Here is a 19138-nt window from a genome sequence, read left to right as displayed (position 1 = left end):
AGAATCACCTTGACCTTTTTGCTGCGTGGTGTAACCAGTGGCTTCTGAAAATCAATCCTTCCAAGACCCAGGCAATCATCGTAGGTCATACCACTCGCTCCTTCCGGCTCTTGGATTTCTCCCTTACTGTCTGCGCCTGTCCTGTCCGCCTCACCCCCACCCTCACCTACCTTGGCCACACCATTGACCATCACCTCACCTGGATCCCTCATCTCCGCTCCATCCAATCCAAAGCCCACAACCACCTCCGACTCCTCAAACTCCTCTCTGGCCGGACATGGGGGTTGCACCCCTCTACCATCCTCCACACCTACAAATCCTTAATCCGTCCCATCCTCTGTTATGCCAGTCCTGCCTGGATATCTGCCCCCCCCCCCAAATTCTATAAGTTCCTCCAGATCCTTGAGCATCATGCATTCCGCCTCGCCTTCCGTATATACCTCCCATCCCCCATGCGGATCCTCTATGATCTCATTCCTTTCCACCATCTGCTCCTATTCCTCAAACATATCCACATCCTCTACACCTCCTGCCGCCTTGAACCCCCTCACCCCCTGGTTGCACCTCTCCCCTCCTATCCTCGCCCCCTGCCACGTCTTCACTGTTGTGTCCCCCCTACCCTCCATCTCTACATCCTACATCTCCTTTCCCAAGGTGGCTTCCATCAACTCCCCCTCCCGGATGATGCCCTCTCTCCCTCCATTTATCCCTCCTATCAACTCTGATCCTCACTCCTCCTCCTTTTCTCTGTCCTTTTCCCGGGCTCCCTCTCCCCCCCTTCCATCCTCTTTCTTCACCACCTCCCCTCTCTTTGCCCCCTTCTCTCCCTCCTCTGCCTCCTCTCATTCCCTCTCGCATCTGCCCTTCTCCCCCTTTATTAGTCTCTCCCTCCTTGGTTCCCCCCCTTTCTCTTTTTTTTCCTTCCTCCCTTCTTGTTCTTCCCCCTCCTCCAGGTCCCCCCCCCCTCTGCCTTTGGCTCGGGAGTGTCATCCTTGTGCCGCCACTTTCGTGCAGTGTTCTACAGTGAGTGTTCTACAGTGAGTGTTTTACAGTGAGTGTTGTGTTTTTTGGGAAGTGTTGCGAACGGCCATCATACTGTTGCTGGGTATGCCTTTTATCTCTTGCCAACAGAAACCAGACTGTCGCCGTGTTTTTTAATTGTGTATGTACTATGTTACTTGTCTGATTCCTGTGACTTTTACTAACGTTGCCAACCCCTTTTGCTTTCTGTTTTAACTTTCCGCATTTTTCCGCCATTTTACACTTGACATCACCATTTTATCGCCTGTTTTTCTTGTTTCTTTTCTTCTTCCGTTTTTTAAAATGAAAGTCTGTAGGCTGTAGAGCAGCGTACTAAGCTGCTGCCAGCCCGCCCCCTTCGAGGGGAATTGAAAATCAATAAAGGAAAAAAAAAGAGAGAGAATCAGATGCACTAGCAGTCGCAGCATGTTGACGTTACCTGAAAAGGCGCTTTTAGTTAAGCTGTATTATCAGTATGGGGAATGTGCTAGTTCAGCGTTACGATCCTATCGCCATAAGAAGGGGATTCGAACGGGTAAAGGTCCGTTGACAAATGCAGCTGTGGCGAGAATGATTTCGAAGTTCGAAGCCACGGGTTGTTTAGACGATAGACCCCGTAGTGGCCGATAGAGCACAAGGCGTAATGCTGCTGAGACAGTTCAGGAAGAAATGGAGACTGTAGCGGGTTCGTCTATGCACGGGGAATTCAGCGCTCGTGCAGTTGCACATCGCACTGGCATTCCATACACCACTGTTTAGTTGGCACTTAGGCGTACCCTCCGACGCTATCCGTACAAAATCCATCGGCATCATAAACTGTTACCTGGCGATTTAGTGAAGCGGAGGGCATTTGCGGTGTGGGCGTTTCGAAAGATGGCGGAAGATGACGATTGGTTGACTAACGTGTTGTGGACCGACGAAGCTCATTTCACGCTCCGAGGGTCTGTCAACGCCCACAGCGCCAGAATTTGGGCTACCGAAAAGCTTAGAACTGTCGTGGAAACTCCATTGCAGGATGAGAAAGTCACGGTATGAGTTGCATTTACCACATCTAAGATTATCGGGCCTTTTTTCTTCGAGGAAATGCGTGATTCTGGTTTTGTAACTGCTACCGTAACGGGTGAGAGGTACGCCGATATGTTACAGAATCGCATCATCCCCAGCCTGGCTGATAAACACCTGCTGCAACGTACGTTGTTTATGACGGATGGCGCTCCACCCCATATTGCTAGACTCGTTGAAGATCTCTTGCGCGCGTCGTTGGTGATGATCCTGTGCTCAGCCGCCACTTTCGTCATGCTTGGCCTCCCAGGTCCCCAGACCTCAGTCCGTGGGGTTATTGGCTTTGGGGTTAACTGAAGTCGCAAGTGTATCGTGATCGGCCGACATCTCTATGGATGCTGAAAGACAACATCCGACGCCAGTGCCTCACCATAACGCCGGACGTGTTTTACAGTGCTGTTCACAACATTATTCCTCATCCACAGCTATTGTTGAAGACTGATGATGGATATATTGAGCATTTCCTGTAAAGAACATCATCTTTGCTTTGTCTTACTTTGATATGCTAATTATTGCTATTCTGATCAGATGAAGCGCCATCTGTTGGACATTTTTTGAACTTTCGTATTTTTTTGGTTCTAATAAAACCCCATGTCATTCCAAGCATGTATGTCAATTTGTACCTCTCTATCTACATTATTCCGTGATTTATTCAGTTTTCAAATTTATACTGACTTTTTGATCACCCGGTATATCACAGAAACTATAATTTGGAATCCATGTTGCATATAAACAGTTGAAAATTTCCCTCTGAGGTTCTATGTATAGTTACAAGTAAAAGTGAACTATTTCTCGGTATTAACTCACAAACACACTCTTCTTTAAGCTGATCACTACAGAATCTACTTGTTTCATTTTTTTTTAATTTGTATTCTGTCTTAATGTATGTAAGAACTCCTCCTTTTTCCTTATTACTTCTAAAAGAGTAAAATGTTAGCGTGTAATCTTTTATATTTAACGTCTATATCGTTATGTGGTGCTCAGAAAGGTACTGGATGCCTATCTATTCAGAGTTCTAAATTTTCCAGGCAGACAAGGAGCTCTGTTACCTTATTACTCATTCCTCTAAAAGTCTGATGAAATAAGCGAATCTTACTTTCCGGGGTATTCTTAAGTATTTTTGTGGGGCTCTTCTGTTTTTTTAATGTATTTCATAACAGGGTGTTTGATTCCTTACTTTAGCCTTAAAATGCAGCCCTCTGTCACCAGTACAGTGGTAGCCCCCTTACACTTTCTACAAGTAGCTCCTATGCAGGCGTAGACCATGTCTAATATACCCACTTCTCCAAAGCCAAGTGTAGCGACAGGCACTGCATCTGCATGAAATTTCATTCCAGTCAGCAGCAGCCTGCTCAACTCTGTGTTCACGCAGCTCACAGCAGTTTCAATTCACGGCTGATTATGGTATTGTACGACCTCCACAAATCTCAAGTTGCTACTTTTAATCAATCCAGGTCACCCGTAATGCTGGCCCGTGTTCTGTTCCCGGCTGTGTCGCAGATTTTATCCTCTCAGGGACTGGGTGTTGTGTTGTCCTAATCATCATCATTTCATCCCCATCGAGGCGCAAGTCGCCGAAGTGGCGTCAAATCGAAAGACTTGCACCCGGCGAACGGCCTAGCCGACGGGTCCTAGTCACACGACATTTACATTTACCCCTAATTCTATAATTACTGTCATTATCCAGACTGTTCCCTGCTCCCTACTATGATCACCTGATTCTCCTTATCAAAATCCTTTCACAAATACCCTGTGTCCCGTTTCATCTGGCTAGTCTTCACAATACTTGTGACATGTGCCGTATTCCTAATTTTTCCAGTACTTTTTGGCCTACATCACTGCCATGGCTACCCCCTAGCAGAAAGACTCTTTTCTCCCTAATCTCTTTTGTGTACAGCCTATACTTCGTTTCTTTGCTAGAAGTCTGCTGAACCCTGCTGTAACATATAGCTGAATGAGGCTTTTCTCCTCCGACTTCAGGTAACAATGCAAACTTACTACATTCTGTAAGCTCAAATGTAGTTGAAGAAGTAGAAGAGCTGTTTCGATTTCACAGTTTACTTGTTACCTCTGCCCAGTTCTCACGCTTTCTCCCGCTGCCTCCCCACCCCCAACCACTTCAACCAGTCTGATTCAAATTTCGCAGTGCTCTAATTCAGCTTGAAGAACACAAATTTCGCTTTATGTTCAGAGATTCTCTTGTCTTTTTTGCAGAGCCTACAGTTCCACAGGAGAACACCCCAGAATTCCCCATTCAGTTCCACATTGAAGTGGCCACAGTGGAACTCCAGCCCACAATATCCACACTTATCACGCATTTAAGCATAGACTAAACACTTAAAAGTAGAAATAATTCATTTAACACACTTAATATTACACGCGTTTTCGTTATTTACAAGTCGCAAAAATTAGGTTCAAATGGCTCTGAGCACTATGGGACTTAACATCTATGGTCATCAGTCCCCTAGAACTTAGAACCACTTACACCTAACGACATCACACAATGCCCAGTCATCACGAGGCAGAGAAAATCCCTGACCCCGCCCGGAATGGAACCCGGGAATCCTGGCGCAGGAAGCGAGAACGCTACCGCACGACCACGAGCTGCGGACAAAAACTAGGTCTAAAAGTTAGCACTTGAGTTGTGTGTTGTGACGTAAAAGTTGCTTATTTCCGCTTAAAACAGGATCTCGTCAATCACTTAACTGCAATATCTGTTAATTAATTTGTTCACGATAAAATATAACTTCTAATTACTAGTTATCACGAGTATTTCTTGATACTACACAGCGTTTACACTCGTAAAAATACGGACTGATGCTAGATGTATGTTTATATGGTAACATAAATACAAAGTCTCGGATCACGAAATCTTCAATCGCCCAGATGAAAGACATTAAAGAAACGAACCTTACTTATAAAATGTGCTTCACATAATCACTTTTCTCCGAAAAAATTGTCTCTCTTTCACTGCTAACACGGACGCAGCTACAGTCGGGCACCAGAACTGACAACCTGTTACGTGGAGTAAACTCTTTGAAAGTTAGAAAGTAGGAAGGACACAATACATGGAGCGAAAGGCTATTTACAATTTCAACAGAAACTAGACTGTAGTCTGAAACGGAAGCCATAATTAATAACGGAGTGACGCACAAATGTAGCCTGTCTCTGACTTTATTTAATCTTCACTATAGCCGTCTTGTGAGAATCAGCAATTACATTGACACTGAAGATAATTTTCATTTACTGTTCCGTCTCAGATGCAAATTTTTATTTAGATTACATGTTTCGATTAACCAGGATCATTTTCGGAACTAAGTAGTTGCTTTACAGACCCGTCTTATCTGCTCAGAACCACATATGAAAGTACTGTGTTATTTGAACTGTACATTCAGCAAGCTGTGAAGGAAATCAAGAAGAAATTGTGCAAGAGAATTAAAGTTCGGGGAAAATAAACGAAAACTCAGAGTCATTTATCATTTGGTATAGTAGCTGTGTGTACAGACAAAGTTACTGAGAGTCAGGTTCTCCAGTTATGCAAACAACTTTTTTTTAAGCAAATATGAAGCAACATAAACACTGTATTTTGTATATGGATTTCCAGCATTCTGGATTAACTGCAGGACAGCAGCTTGCGTTAACCATTTCGATATAGAACCAGCCACAGTTGCAAGATTCAGTTTTATTTGATAGATGACTAGTTTCGGGTTACCTGAATCCAAAACAATTTTTTCCGAACAGTTATACTCCATTTCAAGAGTATAATATAGCGAAGTCAATTTTATTCGTGAATAGTGACTGATATACAGTATGTTTGTTCTGCCACTGTTCATGGTTAAGCGTGACTTTGTTATATGTATATGTACATATTATCTTGAGGTGATCTGTGTGTTGTTTCGGAAAAATACTGTTTGGTCAGTCTGGGTGACTTCGAAAATGGTTCAGATAATAGGAAACTAGTCACTAATCATATAAAAAACGAATCCCGCAACTTTAATTACTTATATATCTAACTGTGTTTTGTTTTGTGAAAAAGTGTTACTTGTGAGTCAAGTTCCGCAAAAACAATTAATGTGTTTGTGTGTGTGCGTTTCAACAACAGATTCGAATGCAGATTGAAACGAATATTTCGGAACTAACCATGAAAAGCTACCAGTGTACAATAGCATAAAGAGGATCCTGCTAAACTTAACAATGCAGAATACATTAAGATCTAAATGAAAAGTACGCTCTGACGATGGCACGCAGGTGTTCGAAACATGTTTGCGTTTATACAAAAAAACAGTAAGAAAAGCATTTTTGAAATAGATGAGATTTGTTTTTACCGAAAATAAATTTTAATGTTGGAAACATTTCTGATGATATACATATTGAGTGCAACCTTTTACGGGACGATAAACAGTTCTGACGAGAAGAGTATAGCTTATTAAATGAGATATGTAGTAAGGAGAAACTATCGAACTCGAGAGAAAAGAAATGTATCTCTCAACTTCATTATAACGTGAGGTACTTCGCTAGCACACAGTCTGACGCATCACAGAATCGTCGACTTGGTAGCGGAGATAGATGTGTGCGTGTGTGTGACCACTTTCATTACGGGTTTACTGATTTCGAAATACCGACTAGACAGCTGACCGCTACTCGTGTGGCTGAGATCACTGAATTTTCAGAATGGCGAGGTTTCCGTCAGAGTAAACAAGTTTAGGGTATTCCCAGTAGGCTGCATGTGGTTTCATCTTTCATCATCATTAATCTGTATCTGTATGATCCGTACATCGGGACTTGTCTGTCATTCTAGTTTGCTGACGGAAAGACTTAGGTTTAGTTCATGAAAGAAAACACTGCTTATGACAGTGTCGTTAGGTGACATTTGTAGACTGGGTTTAGAGTTGTGACTTTCAAAACTCAGTGTGCTATACAGATATTTATTTTATTATTGTAATCGATTTAAGTGTGAAATCTTGCTGAAACATTGTACGTTGTAATAACGAAACGAAGCCGCGCGGGATTAGCCAAGCGGTCTGAGGCGCTGCAGTCATGGACTGTGCGGCTGGTCCCGGCGGAGGTTCGCGTCCTCCCTCGGGCATGGGTGTGTGTGTTTGTCCTTAGGATAATTTGGGTTAAGTAGTGTGTAAGGTTAGGGATTGATGACCTTAGCAGTTAAGTCCCATAATATTTCACACACGTTTGAACATTTCTAACTAAATACCTGTTTTATAAATTTCTTTATTGCTGTACGACTTACGTTTCTGGGTTTATAAAAGGGAAACGTAGATCACAGAGTACTAATAAAGTCAGAGAAACAAGGTTAACCAAGTGTTTTGATTTGTTAATACAATACATCGAGTTATTCCAGATTGTCCAGGTCTGTGTTTGTTTGCAATCTACTTCGAGCTAAATAAAGACATGTACTTCGATCCCATACGATTATTCTGTGATTTAACACCGCTTTGAATGCCCTCAACATTGTGCAAAGTGAATTAATTTGATCTTCAAGTCACAATTAAGGAAACAGAACAGTGTAGTCAAGAGCTCGCCAAGTGCACGCTCACATACCTTAAGACATTTCATGTAGTCTTTCAGAATGGTTGAACACTGTAATTTAAAGTTAATCCAGTTCGATTGTTTACAATCAAAAATTAAACTTTCACGAGAATAGAGCAGCACAAGCAGGAAAAAATAACGTATTGTCTGGGACATGTATTGAATGTTACTTCTGCCAGATATAAGTCTGTTAACAAGTATTTCACTGAGATTTGTAAATAATATTTTATGGGCTGCGGAACGTAACACATTAGTCGTTATAAAGGGCAGCTCGCAAATTTTCTTTGACAATATAGACTTGCTTGTTAAGAGAAAGTAACGTGTAAGTACGTCATCAAAATACCGGTGGGAAATTTGTGGTAAGTTCCTATGGGACCAAACTGCTGAGGTCATCAGTTCCTAGGCTTACACACTACTTAATCTAACTTACGCTAAGGACAACACACACACGCACCCATGCCCGAGGGAGGACTCGAACCTCCGAGCGAGTGAGCCACGCGGACAGTGGCAACGCGCTTTAGAGCGCGCTGCTACGCCGCGCGGCAATACCGGTGGCATGCGCAAAGCCGTGGTTTTCCGGCACCTAGAGAAAATCGTAGAACTGTTCTAGCAACGAATAAGAAAACATTGTATGTGCGGTTTCATAGATGTCTGTTTATCTGTTTAAGTTAACCAGGACTTGAATTTGTTGATAAGAAGGACTATATAACCTGTAAGTACAAAATATAATGATGTAAGGAACTTCTGTTAAAACTTCCGGGCTGAAGGGTCGAGTTTGTTGATACGGCGCGCCCCTCCCTCCCCTCCTCTCCTCCACACCCTGGCGGGGACGCCCACATTGCTACCCGCGCCGCCCCCGCCAGTTAGCCCGCACGCTGTTCGTTCGTTTCTTTCGGCAGTCGACTAGACTTAATCGAGTTATCGAGTAGTTGTACTTTCCTACGTAGCACGCGCCTCCGCGTCATCGTATTTTATACCTTTCTGTCTTGCAAATAGATAGCTAAAACATACCTACAAGAAAAGATCAGACTAACCTACTTTGCACACGCCGTACAAAATATTTGCTTGTCTACCTGAATCTATTGCTACAGCAGAAAGAAGTTTTCCAACACTGTAGCGTACAAAGACATGGCTGAGGTCGACAGTGAAGGAGATCGACTTAATGGCGTAGCTGTGCTGAACACTCACCCTGACATTCATTGTCCTATTGAGAATGTAATTAACCAATTTGCCAGGAAGAACAGGCGCATAGACTTCATCATTTAATGCAGAGAACTACAACTGCAACATTTTTATACCAGAAGATGGCATTGTCTTGTATATGTGTATAATCAGTTTAAATACATCTTTTTTAAGTTTTGCATGTGACTTGATTATTTTTTATTACGGTAAAAGTAAAGGTAGCTCAAGAAATCTTTAGTGCCCCTCCTTGAGATTCTTTTGTATCCGCCACTGTTCTGACGTGAGCACAGAATTGCAGTTGCCAGTGTTTCATACTTGAAGATGTCCTCCACAGACGATAACGAAACGGTTTATGCGTCAATCATGGTCTCTCACCCTCAAAGTTTTAACAGAAGTATAACGTATTTCCTTGATGATTTAACTAATAATACAAACTGACTTCTGAGACAGATGATAAAAACTGAAAGCCGGGTACTGAGAAGGTCCGAAGGAACAAATCGAGTAATGGGCAGATACGATTCGAATCTTATGATGAATTGTACAAAAAAACAGAATCTGTAGTGTCACACAGTATAATTTACTGTCATTCGCTGGAGCAACGAAGTGATATAAGGAAGAGGGTTATCGGACGGAAGAATATAACTTGAAGTCCATATCGCTGACAACAATGTGTTGGTGATTCATCGAACACATATTATGCTCACGTATTATGATCTTTTTGGTTTCTGAGGACCCCTTTGCAGGAGGCACCATGGATTCTGCAAACAGCGATATTGTGAAAAACACCTCGCTCATTTTGAACATGAGATACAGAAAGCAACAAATAGTGGTACCCCGTGTAATGAGATGTTATTTTCAAAACATAAGTTTCTCCTGGGGAATAAAATGTTCAAACAGCTGACGCTTTTGTCAACCGCCAAACACACCCACACACACACACACACACACACACACACACCGTAAATTACCAGCGCAGCCACACAGTCAAAATGACAACGTCAGAAGCTATAGATAATGAACATTACGCCACGCGGGGTAGCTGCGCGGTCTTGGGCGCACTGACACGGTCCCCCCGTCGGAGGTTCGAGTCCTCCCTCGGGCATGGGTGTGTGTGTTGTCCATAGCATAAGTTAGGTTAAGTAGTGTGTAGGCTTAGGGACCGATGACTTCAGCACTTTGGTCCCATAAGACCTTACCACAAATTTCAAAAATAATGAATATTAATAACCAACATGAGAGTTGTGTCCATTGTGTCCGTTGTATCGTAGTTACACCCTCGCCTACAGATGAACTACTTCAATGGGTATGAGATGTGCGATTTGCCCAAAACAATCCATCCCAATAACTCTTATAGCCAGAAAAAAATTAATAACTGCCAAATTTCCTAGATGTTTGGACAACATGGTTGTGGAGTAACAGCGATTGATATAAAATTAAGTTGGTATTAACAAAACAGTCTTAATCGCGTTTTTTTATTTATTTAGTGCCGACCGGTTTCAGCCCAGGGCAGGGGCCACCTTCAGGGCGAACATACGGTGAAATTGCAATATATTATAAGAGTGGATTACGTAAATATAATGTTCTACTCGCTGGTCAATTGCTGGTGGCGTCACGGCTACCAAGGTGTGGCAGGAGACCGCAAAGAATTTACCTTGTGCCTGGGTTCATATAGTAAGGTATGAGCACATCAGCGTAAGCAACGCCTCCAGCGGTGACCAATGGTAGACATGTAGACATCTACGCTTAAAAATTGAAGTATAAATACAATTTGTGTTAAGTTCACAATTTTAAAAAAACCATGTTCATTGTTAAAAAAGACTGTTACATAAATAAATTTCCACCTATGAAAACTCTCATCTTAGGAACACATAGCTAACTCACATGCTTCAGCGTTAGCACAAACATGCTGTATATGTTCTATCGATGGTCTCAGATTTGTGGCTGCAGAAGCAGTCCTGCGTGTATTGAAATCAGAGAAACAATTTAACGTCGGCCGAGAAGGCAACGGCCAGTGGGAGCCTATTGTAGGAGGTTAACTGGTGACCGCCGGGGCGCAGCGGTCTCTCACAGGTGGCCTTGACCGCCAGCGGCCCGTGTGCCCGAAATGTCGAACTTTCCACGTCATCCTCCCACCTAGCTTATATTATTTTTATGTTATTCCAAGGAGGGTTCAAAACCTGCAACCAGAAAAACTGCAACATTAATATTGCTGCTAACTTATTTGCTTCAATTATTGCAACAAGAGATATTAAACTGTAGGTTTCCCTTTTTTGTATGATTCAAAACTCTAAAAATGACTGACTGCTCCCATGGTGATTTCAGAGAGGGATAGGTACTCAAACTGACAGAAGATTCGCTCACCACGTCACATAAAAGCCAGGTTTTTCGTTACTTTTACCGGTTATCCATGTTGTCGTCACCCATGCTGTTACTGTAAGTATTTCGAGATAACGTGCTGTGTATAAGGAACAGCTGCAAAAAAATTGTATGCACTCTGTATCAGATCATAAAACATAAAAATATCAGCAAAGACAAGTCTATATAATGTGGTGAGAAATTAGTGTTTTAATGATACACGAAAAATTAAATGTGAAGTATATATGTGGTGTCTGTTCTTTTGGATATCATTTGTATCACTGGTGCAAGTTGAAAATTTGTGCCGGGCCAGGAGGCAAAGAGGCAAATGTGTTGACCAGCACACAGTCTGGATACAGCTGTCACCACAATCACACTGACTGCCCTAGCACGCCTTCCGTCAGACCCAGATTCTCGACGAACACTACCCAGTACTGATGTGGTGCCCCCATTCATTCGCCTTATTACTCCTAGAATCTCAACATTCCCCGTAAGAGTTAGAGCTTAGTATGCATTTGCACTGAAGGGACCATTGGCCATCACCGGCTTGTGTGTGTGTGTCACCTGTTCTTTCAGACATGTCTGAAATAAAGTCTTGCCATGGTTCGCGTGGCTCCCCCCGTCGGAGGTCCAAGTCCTCCCTCGGGCATGGGTGTGCGTGTTATCCTTAGCGTAAGTTAGTTTAAGTTAGGGTATGTAGCGTGTATGCCTCAGCAGTTTGGTCCCAGAGGATCTTACCACAATTACATTTGATCCTGCAGCCGGGAAGAATCAAGACACAAAATAATTAAAAACATTAGCTGCCAATGGGCATTGATTTATACCAATGGGGCAAGTGTGGTTGTGCAGTTGTACTGGCAACTGTGTCCATATGGCGTAGTGGTCAGCGCACCTTTTTAGTAAGCAGGGGACCTTTCTTCGAAACCTGGTCGGGCACAAATTTTCAACTTGCACATTTGATATAAATCAGCTAATTTATTTTATTCCTGTGTGTCTATATAGGAACTGCTATGTAATAAAGCCACAGATAGCCAACAATATTTTAGAGAGTCCGAAAGAAAGCTACATGAAAGTTATTTCTTCAAAGCTGTTTCATATTTATTGTAACTTCATATATATTTTAATTTCTGAGTTGCTTATACTTGAGATAATATTGCTTACCAAACGCCAAACAGCTATAAAAACAGTCAAACGTTGCTAGAAACTATTTGTCAGTTGATGCTCAGTAAGATCGAAATGGATATTTCCTTTACTATATAAGTGGTGAAAGGTGGTCGATTCACAAAACATTCGTCGAGTTCTAGGATGCCCATTCTGTCGTCGTACAAATGTCCACAGCTGTAAATAAACACATGATGTGCCTCTCATCTTATGATTAACATGCTAGTATTCTTGTGTAGAGAAGAACCCGTCTAGAGTATTCGATTTGTGCCCAGTGGACTTAGGCTCAGGGACAGATCTTAAGAATTAGAAGAATGAAGATTAGAGTTTCAGACAAAATTGGCCATTTTGTGCTTGACAAGGTAGGAAACAGGCGTTGGTCTCTTGAAGGAAATACCTCAGGATTCACGTAATGTGGTGTGGGGAAACCCCCAGTGAGTGAAATAGGGATAGTGAAATGCTTATATTCATTGTCTTCCATTTGAAGATGAGGCAGAGTCTTTACTAACATGGACTGGTGAGGCGCACTGGTAACCACTTGTATCCGCGAAGAGTGGGATCTGAATCACATACTATCATCCACACATAACAATTCTGCTGTTTCTATACATCGATTAATGCAAATTCTGGTCACATCTGATTTCATTACACATCTTGTGGAACCTTTTTCTATTTCTGTAAAGGTCTCACAGTCGATGGAACTGTAACCTTTGATCTTCCATCCATTTCTTCTCAGCTAATGCCACATTGCACTCTATGGAGGTTATCTTATACCTAATGATGCTGACGTCTTGAAAGAAATTTCTCAGCTTCATTCTTGAGTGAGCTTCACAATTATCTGATGTGTTTCCATAGACGACAGTTAGAGAAGACAGTGCACAATATTAGACAAAGCTGGGAGAGGAAATCTTCGACATTTCCAAAGGAATGATCATGTGGTTTGCTAAAAATGGTTAAGAAAACCGGTAGAAAACCAATGTCTTGATAGCCAAATGGGGGCATGTACCAACAGACATTCAACATTCAACAGACATGCTGCCCCGTACACATTCTTCACGCTAAGATGGATGTCTACCGGTGTTTATCCTTCGGCAGTCAAGAAAAGAATAACGGCATGTTGGTCCTGTTTGGATGCATTTAGTAATAACTTCGCCGTAGTTCACGTTTCCACGCATATCGGAAATACACGAATACCACACTAATCCCTTTACTGCATGTCAGTGCTATTATACCCGCAACGGAGTCGCGCTACGTTGCTTATACACTGCAGCAACGCCCTCAAACAGAAACTTTTTGATCGTCGCTTATGGTACCTAGTCTACGGCTTTGGATTAAGAGGACTATTCGGAAAGTAAGGAACGATAGGTCGCGAAATGGAAACCACAGTGGTGAACGTGGTGAAATAAGACAACACCGCTGCTTCTACAAGCAGATAGAATGACACTGGAAATTTCATGAAATTTTTTGTGTCTTTCAAGAATTTCCAGCCGAAACAGTTCTAACACATGTGGGACTGGTTCTGATCTATCTTCCTACCACAGTTGCACAAGGACGCTATGTGAGTGTTTTAGGAATCTGGTGTTGAACCTGTGGCCTGTAACGCAGGAAGATACCATCTCACACATGCAGATTCAGAGGGGTGCAGCAGTATGGACAGTTATGTAATCAGACAATGAGCTCAATGTCAGTTCCACTACACTCACTGTAAAGGAAACGTTATCCCTAACAGAAATTAATGTATGGGTTCAGGTGTAACGCTATGTAGGCAAAAAATGAAAATATTAGATTTTCGTTATTAAGGTTTATTTTTACTCTAAATATGATCTCATGACACAGTACTGTTATAAAAATTACGTACATGATGGTGAAATATTGATACTGGGTGTTCACAACTGTGAAGCGCCATTCCTAACTATTATAAGGTTCTTTAATGGTAATATGGTTGATGACCATGTCACTAAAATGCCCAAAGAAAATGCCCAAAACTCATTGTGGGTGGGTAAAGAGCAATAAAAAGGAAATACACAATTAAAACAATTCATAACTCTACAGTGGCTGATGAATCCTTTTCGTTAGCTTGGACATCTTCTATGTCTACTTCTATTAAGCCTGAAAATCATTAACATGTTTAACTACAGGTCACGGTTGAATGTACGAAAATTAGGAGAGACGGAGACGATCGCAGTTCTGGGTGTCAAGTGAATATCACATGCTGGCGTGGGACGAGTGCATCTGATTACTTTGTGTCAGCAGTGGCAGTGGCGGCTCTTTGCGCGAGCTGTCAATCTGAGAAAGTATTCTAAAACTTTCTTACCTGTTCAACACCAGTCTAATTCATTTCCTACATCTTTAGTGAAGCCGAGACTCCTATTTATTCCCTAGCTAGCTTAACTGGCATGGTGCACTCCTTTTGCCTGGAACAACAGGTACGTCATTGCCCCCGAATCGCTCCCAAGCATTAACTGTCAGTGCTTGGTGCGATTCTCCATACTAGAAGACTTCGCAATTTAACTCCTTACGAGTTGAGACAAGCTTGCACGAGATGGTGTGCCATCATAAAATTCTCTTTTCCCTCAGAACTGCGACTCGTAACTCGGGTCGGGGAAATTATTTGTGTGCATTTACTAGTATGAGTGTTAGTGGTTTACATTCACGAAATGTCGGTTTGTTTATTCGGTTCACTTTGCCTATCAATAAAATTCGTACATTTTCACATATCTATGTCGTGTGACATCGAGTTAATCGGAATTGTTTCAGGAATTCAGTGTAAGGTGCTTTATTTGTTTGACACCGTACACAGTCACTCTACTATTTTCATGTAAATACCTTTTGGTGACACTGAGGAACTCATAAAGTGTAAGTTATACATTCCGTTTCTAGAAATATTGTGTAGATGCAAGCATTACGCAAAAAAAAGGACGGTGCTGAACCACAATCATGCACTATTTTTCTAAAGAATAAACCACCATTTGACTGTATATTACCGCATTTTTCTTCTGTACTTTCTATATTTCGGATTTTAAGCCCCTATCGAGTACAATGCTGAAAGTTCTTACAACATTAACACGTCATATCTGGTAAAGTCATCACAAAGCGGACCAACAAGTCTAGTCCTGTTTACTAGCCTCGTTTACTTGCTTTGTGCTGGATTTATCAGATATGATGTGTTAATGGTGGAAGAACTTTTAACATTATACATGATAATGGTGTAAAAGCTAAAATCTAGATAGTACATAAGAGAAATACAGTAATATAAAGCCAAATGGCGGTTTATTCTTCAAAAGAAACACAAGGTGTTTCATAAGGAATGGTAAATATTTTAGGAGGAGACGAATTGCAATAAAAATGCCACATAACATGTGTCCGATTTTTATTGAGTACAGAGATACAGCTGTTAGTATGTAACCCAAACAAACTTAAAGCAAAGGTAAATGAGGACGTTCACCCTTGATTTTCAAAAATTCCACCAGCAACTTCAATGCACTTCTGACTTTTCTTGATAACCACATGTAACTCTTCTGCGGTCATCTTTAGATTCTTTTGTAAGGGTTGCGCTACTCATAATCCGAACGATCAAATCAGCTGTCGCCGGCCAGTGTGGCCGAGCGGTTCTAGGCGCTTCAGTCTGCAACCGCGCGACCGCTACGGTCGCAGGTTCGAATCCTGCCTCGAGCACGGATGTGTGTGATATCCATAGGTTAGTTAGGTTTAAGTAGTTCTAAGTTCTAGGGGACTGATGAACTCAGGTGTTAAGTCCCATAGTGCTCAGAGCCATTTGAACCAAATCAGCTGTCGTGATTGCTTTTTGTCCTTGTAGACTTCGTCTTTCGCCCATCCAAAGAGTAAAAAATCAAAATGGGTTAGGTCTGGCGACCTTGGAAACCAAGAATATTGCCCATATCCACCGATCTATCTTCCGGGGAATGTTAGGTTTCGATGATGTGTCACCTGATGACTACAATGTACAGGTGCCCCATCATGCTGGATGAACATATGCATTCTTGTAGCTAAAGGAATCTCCTCCAGAAATGCTGGAAGCTCATTTTCAAGGAAGTGCAGATAATGAGGCCCTGTAAGACGATGCCGTAACACAACAGGCCCAGTCAACTGATTCTCTGTCAAATCAAAAACATTTGCAGAAAAGCATTCTTGAAAATTTGTGTTCATAATGGCATGTGGACTTTTTTGAGACCACTGATATGAATTACGGGTGTTATTGACGCCATCAAGTGGATCCATCAGTGAAGAGTAAAAATGGGATTATCTGGCGATTTTCAAGTGTGCAATGACGAAATTCCAATCGTCTCTCTTCGTTTCCTGATCAAAGGTGTTGAATGAGCTGTAAATGATATAGAAGGAACCCGTGCATACGTTATGTCCGCCATATTCTTGTATGTGGAACATCGGTATGTACAGATATCATACACGTGCTTGTTAAAGGACTACGTACTACCGACTAAATAATGTCTTCTACTTCATGAACAGTTCAGATGGAATATGAATGCTGGACACTACATCAGAAAAACGCAGTGTATTGAACACACGAGTAAAGGCCCTTGAGTCTCGTAGTCTGCGGTTAGGAAATCGTATGCTATATTCTCTACAAGCAGCAGCAGCGTTTCCATTACAAAACCCATACACAAACACCATGTCGGGATACTCAGTATATGTAAATACGTGCGGCATGTTTTCACGCTACAGTACAGTAGACTTGGCCAACAAATCACAACGAAAAGTTCAATGTAAGCTAAAGCACAACCTCACAACGTAAACATCAACATTCTACTTCTGACATTCGATAAATGCGCCCTTAGCAACCCATACCAACCGGTATACCAACACACGAATCGAAAATGCATTGAATCTGTGTACTCAATAAAAATTAGACACATGTTACATGGCATTTTTAATGGAATTCGTCTATACTATCACCTCCGAAGGTATTTACCATTCCTCCTGAAACACCCTGTATATTACTCACGTTGCCGCGTACAATCCTAATGTCGGCTGTTTTCTGCGTGGACTAGCTTTTCCCTGGTTGTTGCATTTGACCAAAACTCTTCCCTTCTCCTTCTCAGCTTGCCGACGATCACAAGAGACTTTGGTGTCGTGTCTTTGACTAGCTAGTGGCAGGCTACATCCTCTTTCCTCCGTAAGTGCAAGAGTCATGCCACTATTGAAGAGAGAAGTTTTTGCGCAATCTCGAGATTATTCCCTCACATGGAGTCGAATATTTGATTGGTCTTAAAAGCGATTCAGTGAGTAGCTTATCATGTTTTCTTTAGATAATATAATGGCGTATCATTTATCGACGTTCACCGAAATGTGGTTCTGCAGTGCTGCTGGACCATTTGAATGCCACGATAAAGACGTCGCTCTGACAACAGAATCATTTTTAACGCAGCTGCACCGGTCGGTGGAGTGTAACTTTTTTTCTGATGCAACCGCCGCAGCCATTTTCATCACTCAATAGGAAGCGCGATGACGAGACCGTTTCTTAAGAGCTGTCGCTCTGAATTTCCTCCGCGCTGTCGCGTTTCCGACTGCTGGGTGTCCCCTGCGGATAGCAGCCACCGCAGAATCCGGCGCCATCATCCCGGCGTCTCACAGCTGCTGTGTTTTTCCCGACAGCAGGTCATCACGCTCCGCAGAAGGAACTAGCGGTTAGAGGCGAAAGCGGTCACGTGACCCCGCTACCCGGCGAACACCTGACGAGCGACGTCGCACGCGCCTCCACCGTCGCAGCCAGTGGGACCGTGACGCCGCCGACGGAAGGACAAACAGCAGCGCAGCACCTCCGCCGCCCCGCCAACTCGCACCATGGGAGCCTCAGCCGCTAAGCAACAGGAGAAAGGTACGGCGGTAAAGGTTATGTGTGTGTCTGTGTGTGTGATACATGAATCTGCATATGTCTCTTTTTACGGTTTCATGCCTCACTTGGTGAAAAAGGAAACTTACACGATCACTTTGTTGTCAGTCTGTCTGTTCGTCTGTTCAAAACCCTAGTAGACGCATCAAGTTGAAATTTGTATCACATATTAAGGTTACGATCCCTTGGATACGTACAAAAAAGAGTAGCATCAAGTCAACACAGTCAAAAGCTACGGCCATTTATGTACGTAATTTGATACTCACAACTCATTCATCAAAACCTGTAGTGTACTTACTTTTGTCTAAAATAACGCAATTTGGCAGGAAGCAAGGTTTCACTGCAAAAGTAAAGGGAAAAAATCCGAAAATTGTTAATTTGTAATTATATCACGCGAAACTTTTTGTCATTTGTTATCTGTCTGTCCGTCTGTCTGATAACTCCCTTTTTATCAGGAACGAGTAGATGTATCAAGTTGAAATTTTTGCCACTTACAAGGGTCTATAGTCACTTGGCGGTGTATTAAGTCAAGGCAACCAAAAGATAAGGCCATGTATGTCATGTAGTTTGATACAAGCAAATTCACTCATCGAAACCTATAGTAGACTGTCCGTCGACCTAGAATCATCAAATTTGGCAAGAAGCAGTGTTTACAATCAAGGGAAAAAATCTGAAAATTGTTAATTTGTAATTACAGCACACGAAAAAAAATTGTCATTTGTTAGCGGTGTGTCCGTCTGTCCGTCCTTCGATTAAGATACTTTTCCTCAGAAATTGATGGACGCATCAGGTTGAAATCTCTCGGTGTTATAATAAACGTTTGCTTCTAAGTCAACGAAAGGAAAAGATACTGTCGTTTACATCGCATATTTCGACGCTCACAAACTCATTCATTAAAATCTATAGAATACTTCCCCTTGATGTAAAATGACGAATTTTGGCAAG

The 19138-nt window shown here is 42.2% G+C and overlaps 1 protein-coding gene across 4 annotated transcripts in view; it reads left to right on the top strand.

Annotated features, from left to right (window-relative positions):
• The window catches only part of LOC126474124 (proton-coupled amino acid transporter-like protein CG1139), a 228735-nt gene that overhangs the window by 129687 nt on the left and 79910 nt on the right, over nt 1-19138 (top strand). For 2 of the 4 annotated variants that reach the window (XM_050101557.1, XM_050101553.1), the window contains exon 2: nt 17956-18178. In XM_050101557.1, the coding sequence (XP_049957514.1) occupies nt 18145-18178 (34 nt within the window). In that variant the 5' untranslated portion in view covers nt 17956-18144. Of the gene's footprint in view, nt 1-17871; nt 18179-19138 lie in introns of those variants that run through there. The other 2 variants (XM_050101556.1, XM_050101554.1) reach the window with 2 other exon arrangements.

The sequence above is a fragment of the Schistocerca serialis genome, chromosome 4 (assembly GCF_023864345.2).
Source record: "Schistocerca serialis cubense isolate TAMUIC-IGC-003099 chromosome 4, iqSchSeri2.2, whole genome shotgun sequence".
Classification (NCBI taxonomy): Eukaryota; Metazoa; Arthropoda; class Insecta; order Orthoptera; family Acrididae; genus Schistocerca; species Schistocerca serialis.
This window is presented reverse-complemented; position numbering and strand designations above follow the sequence as displayed.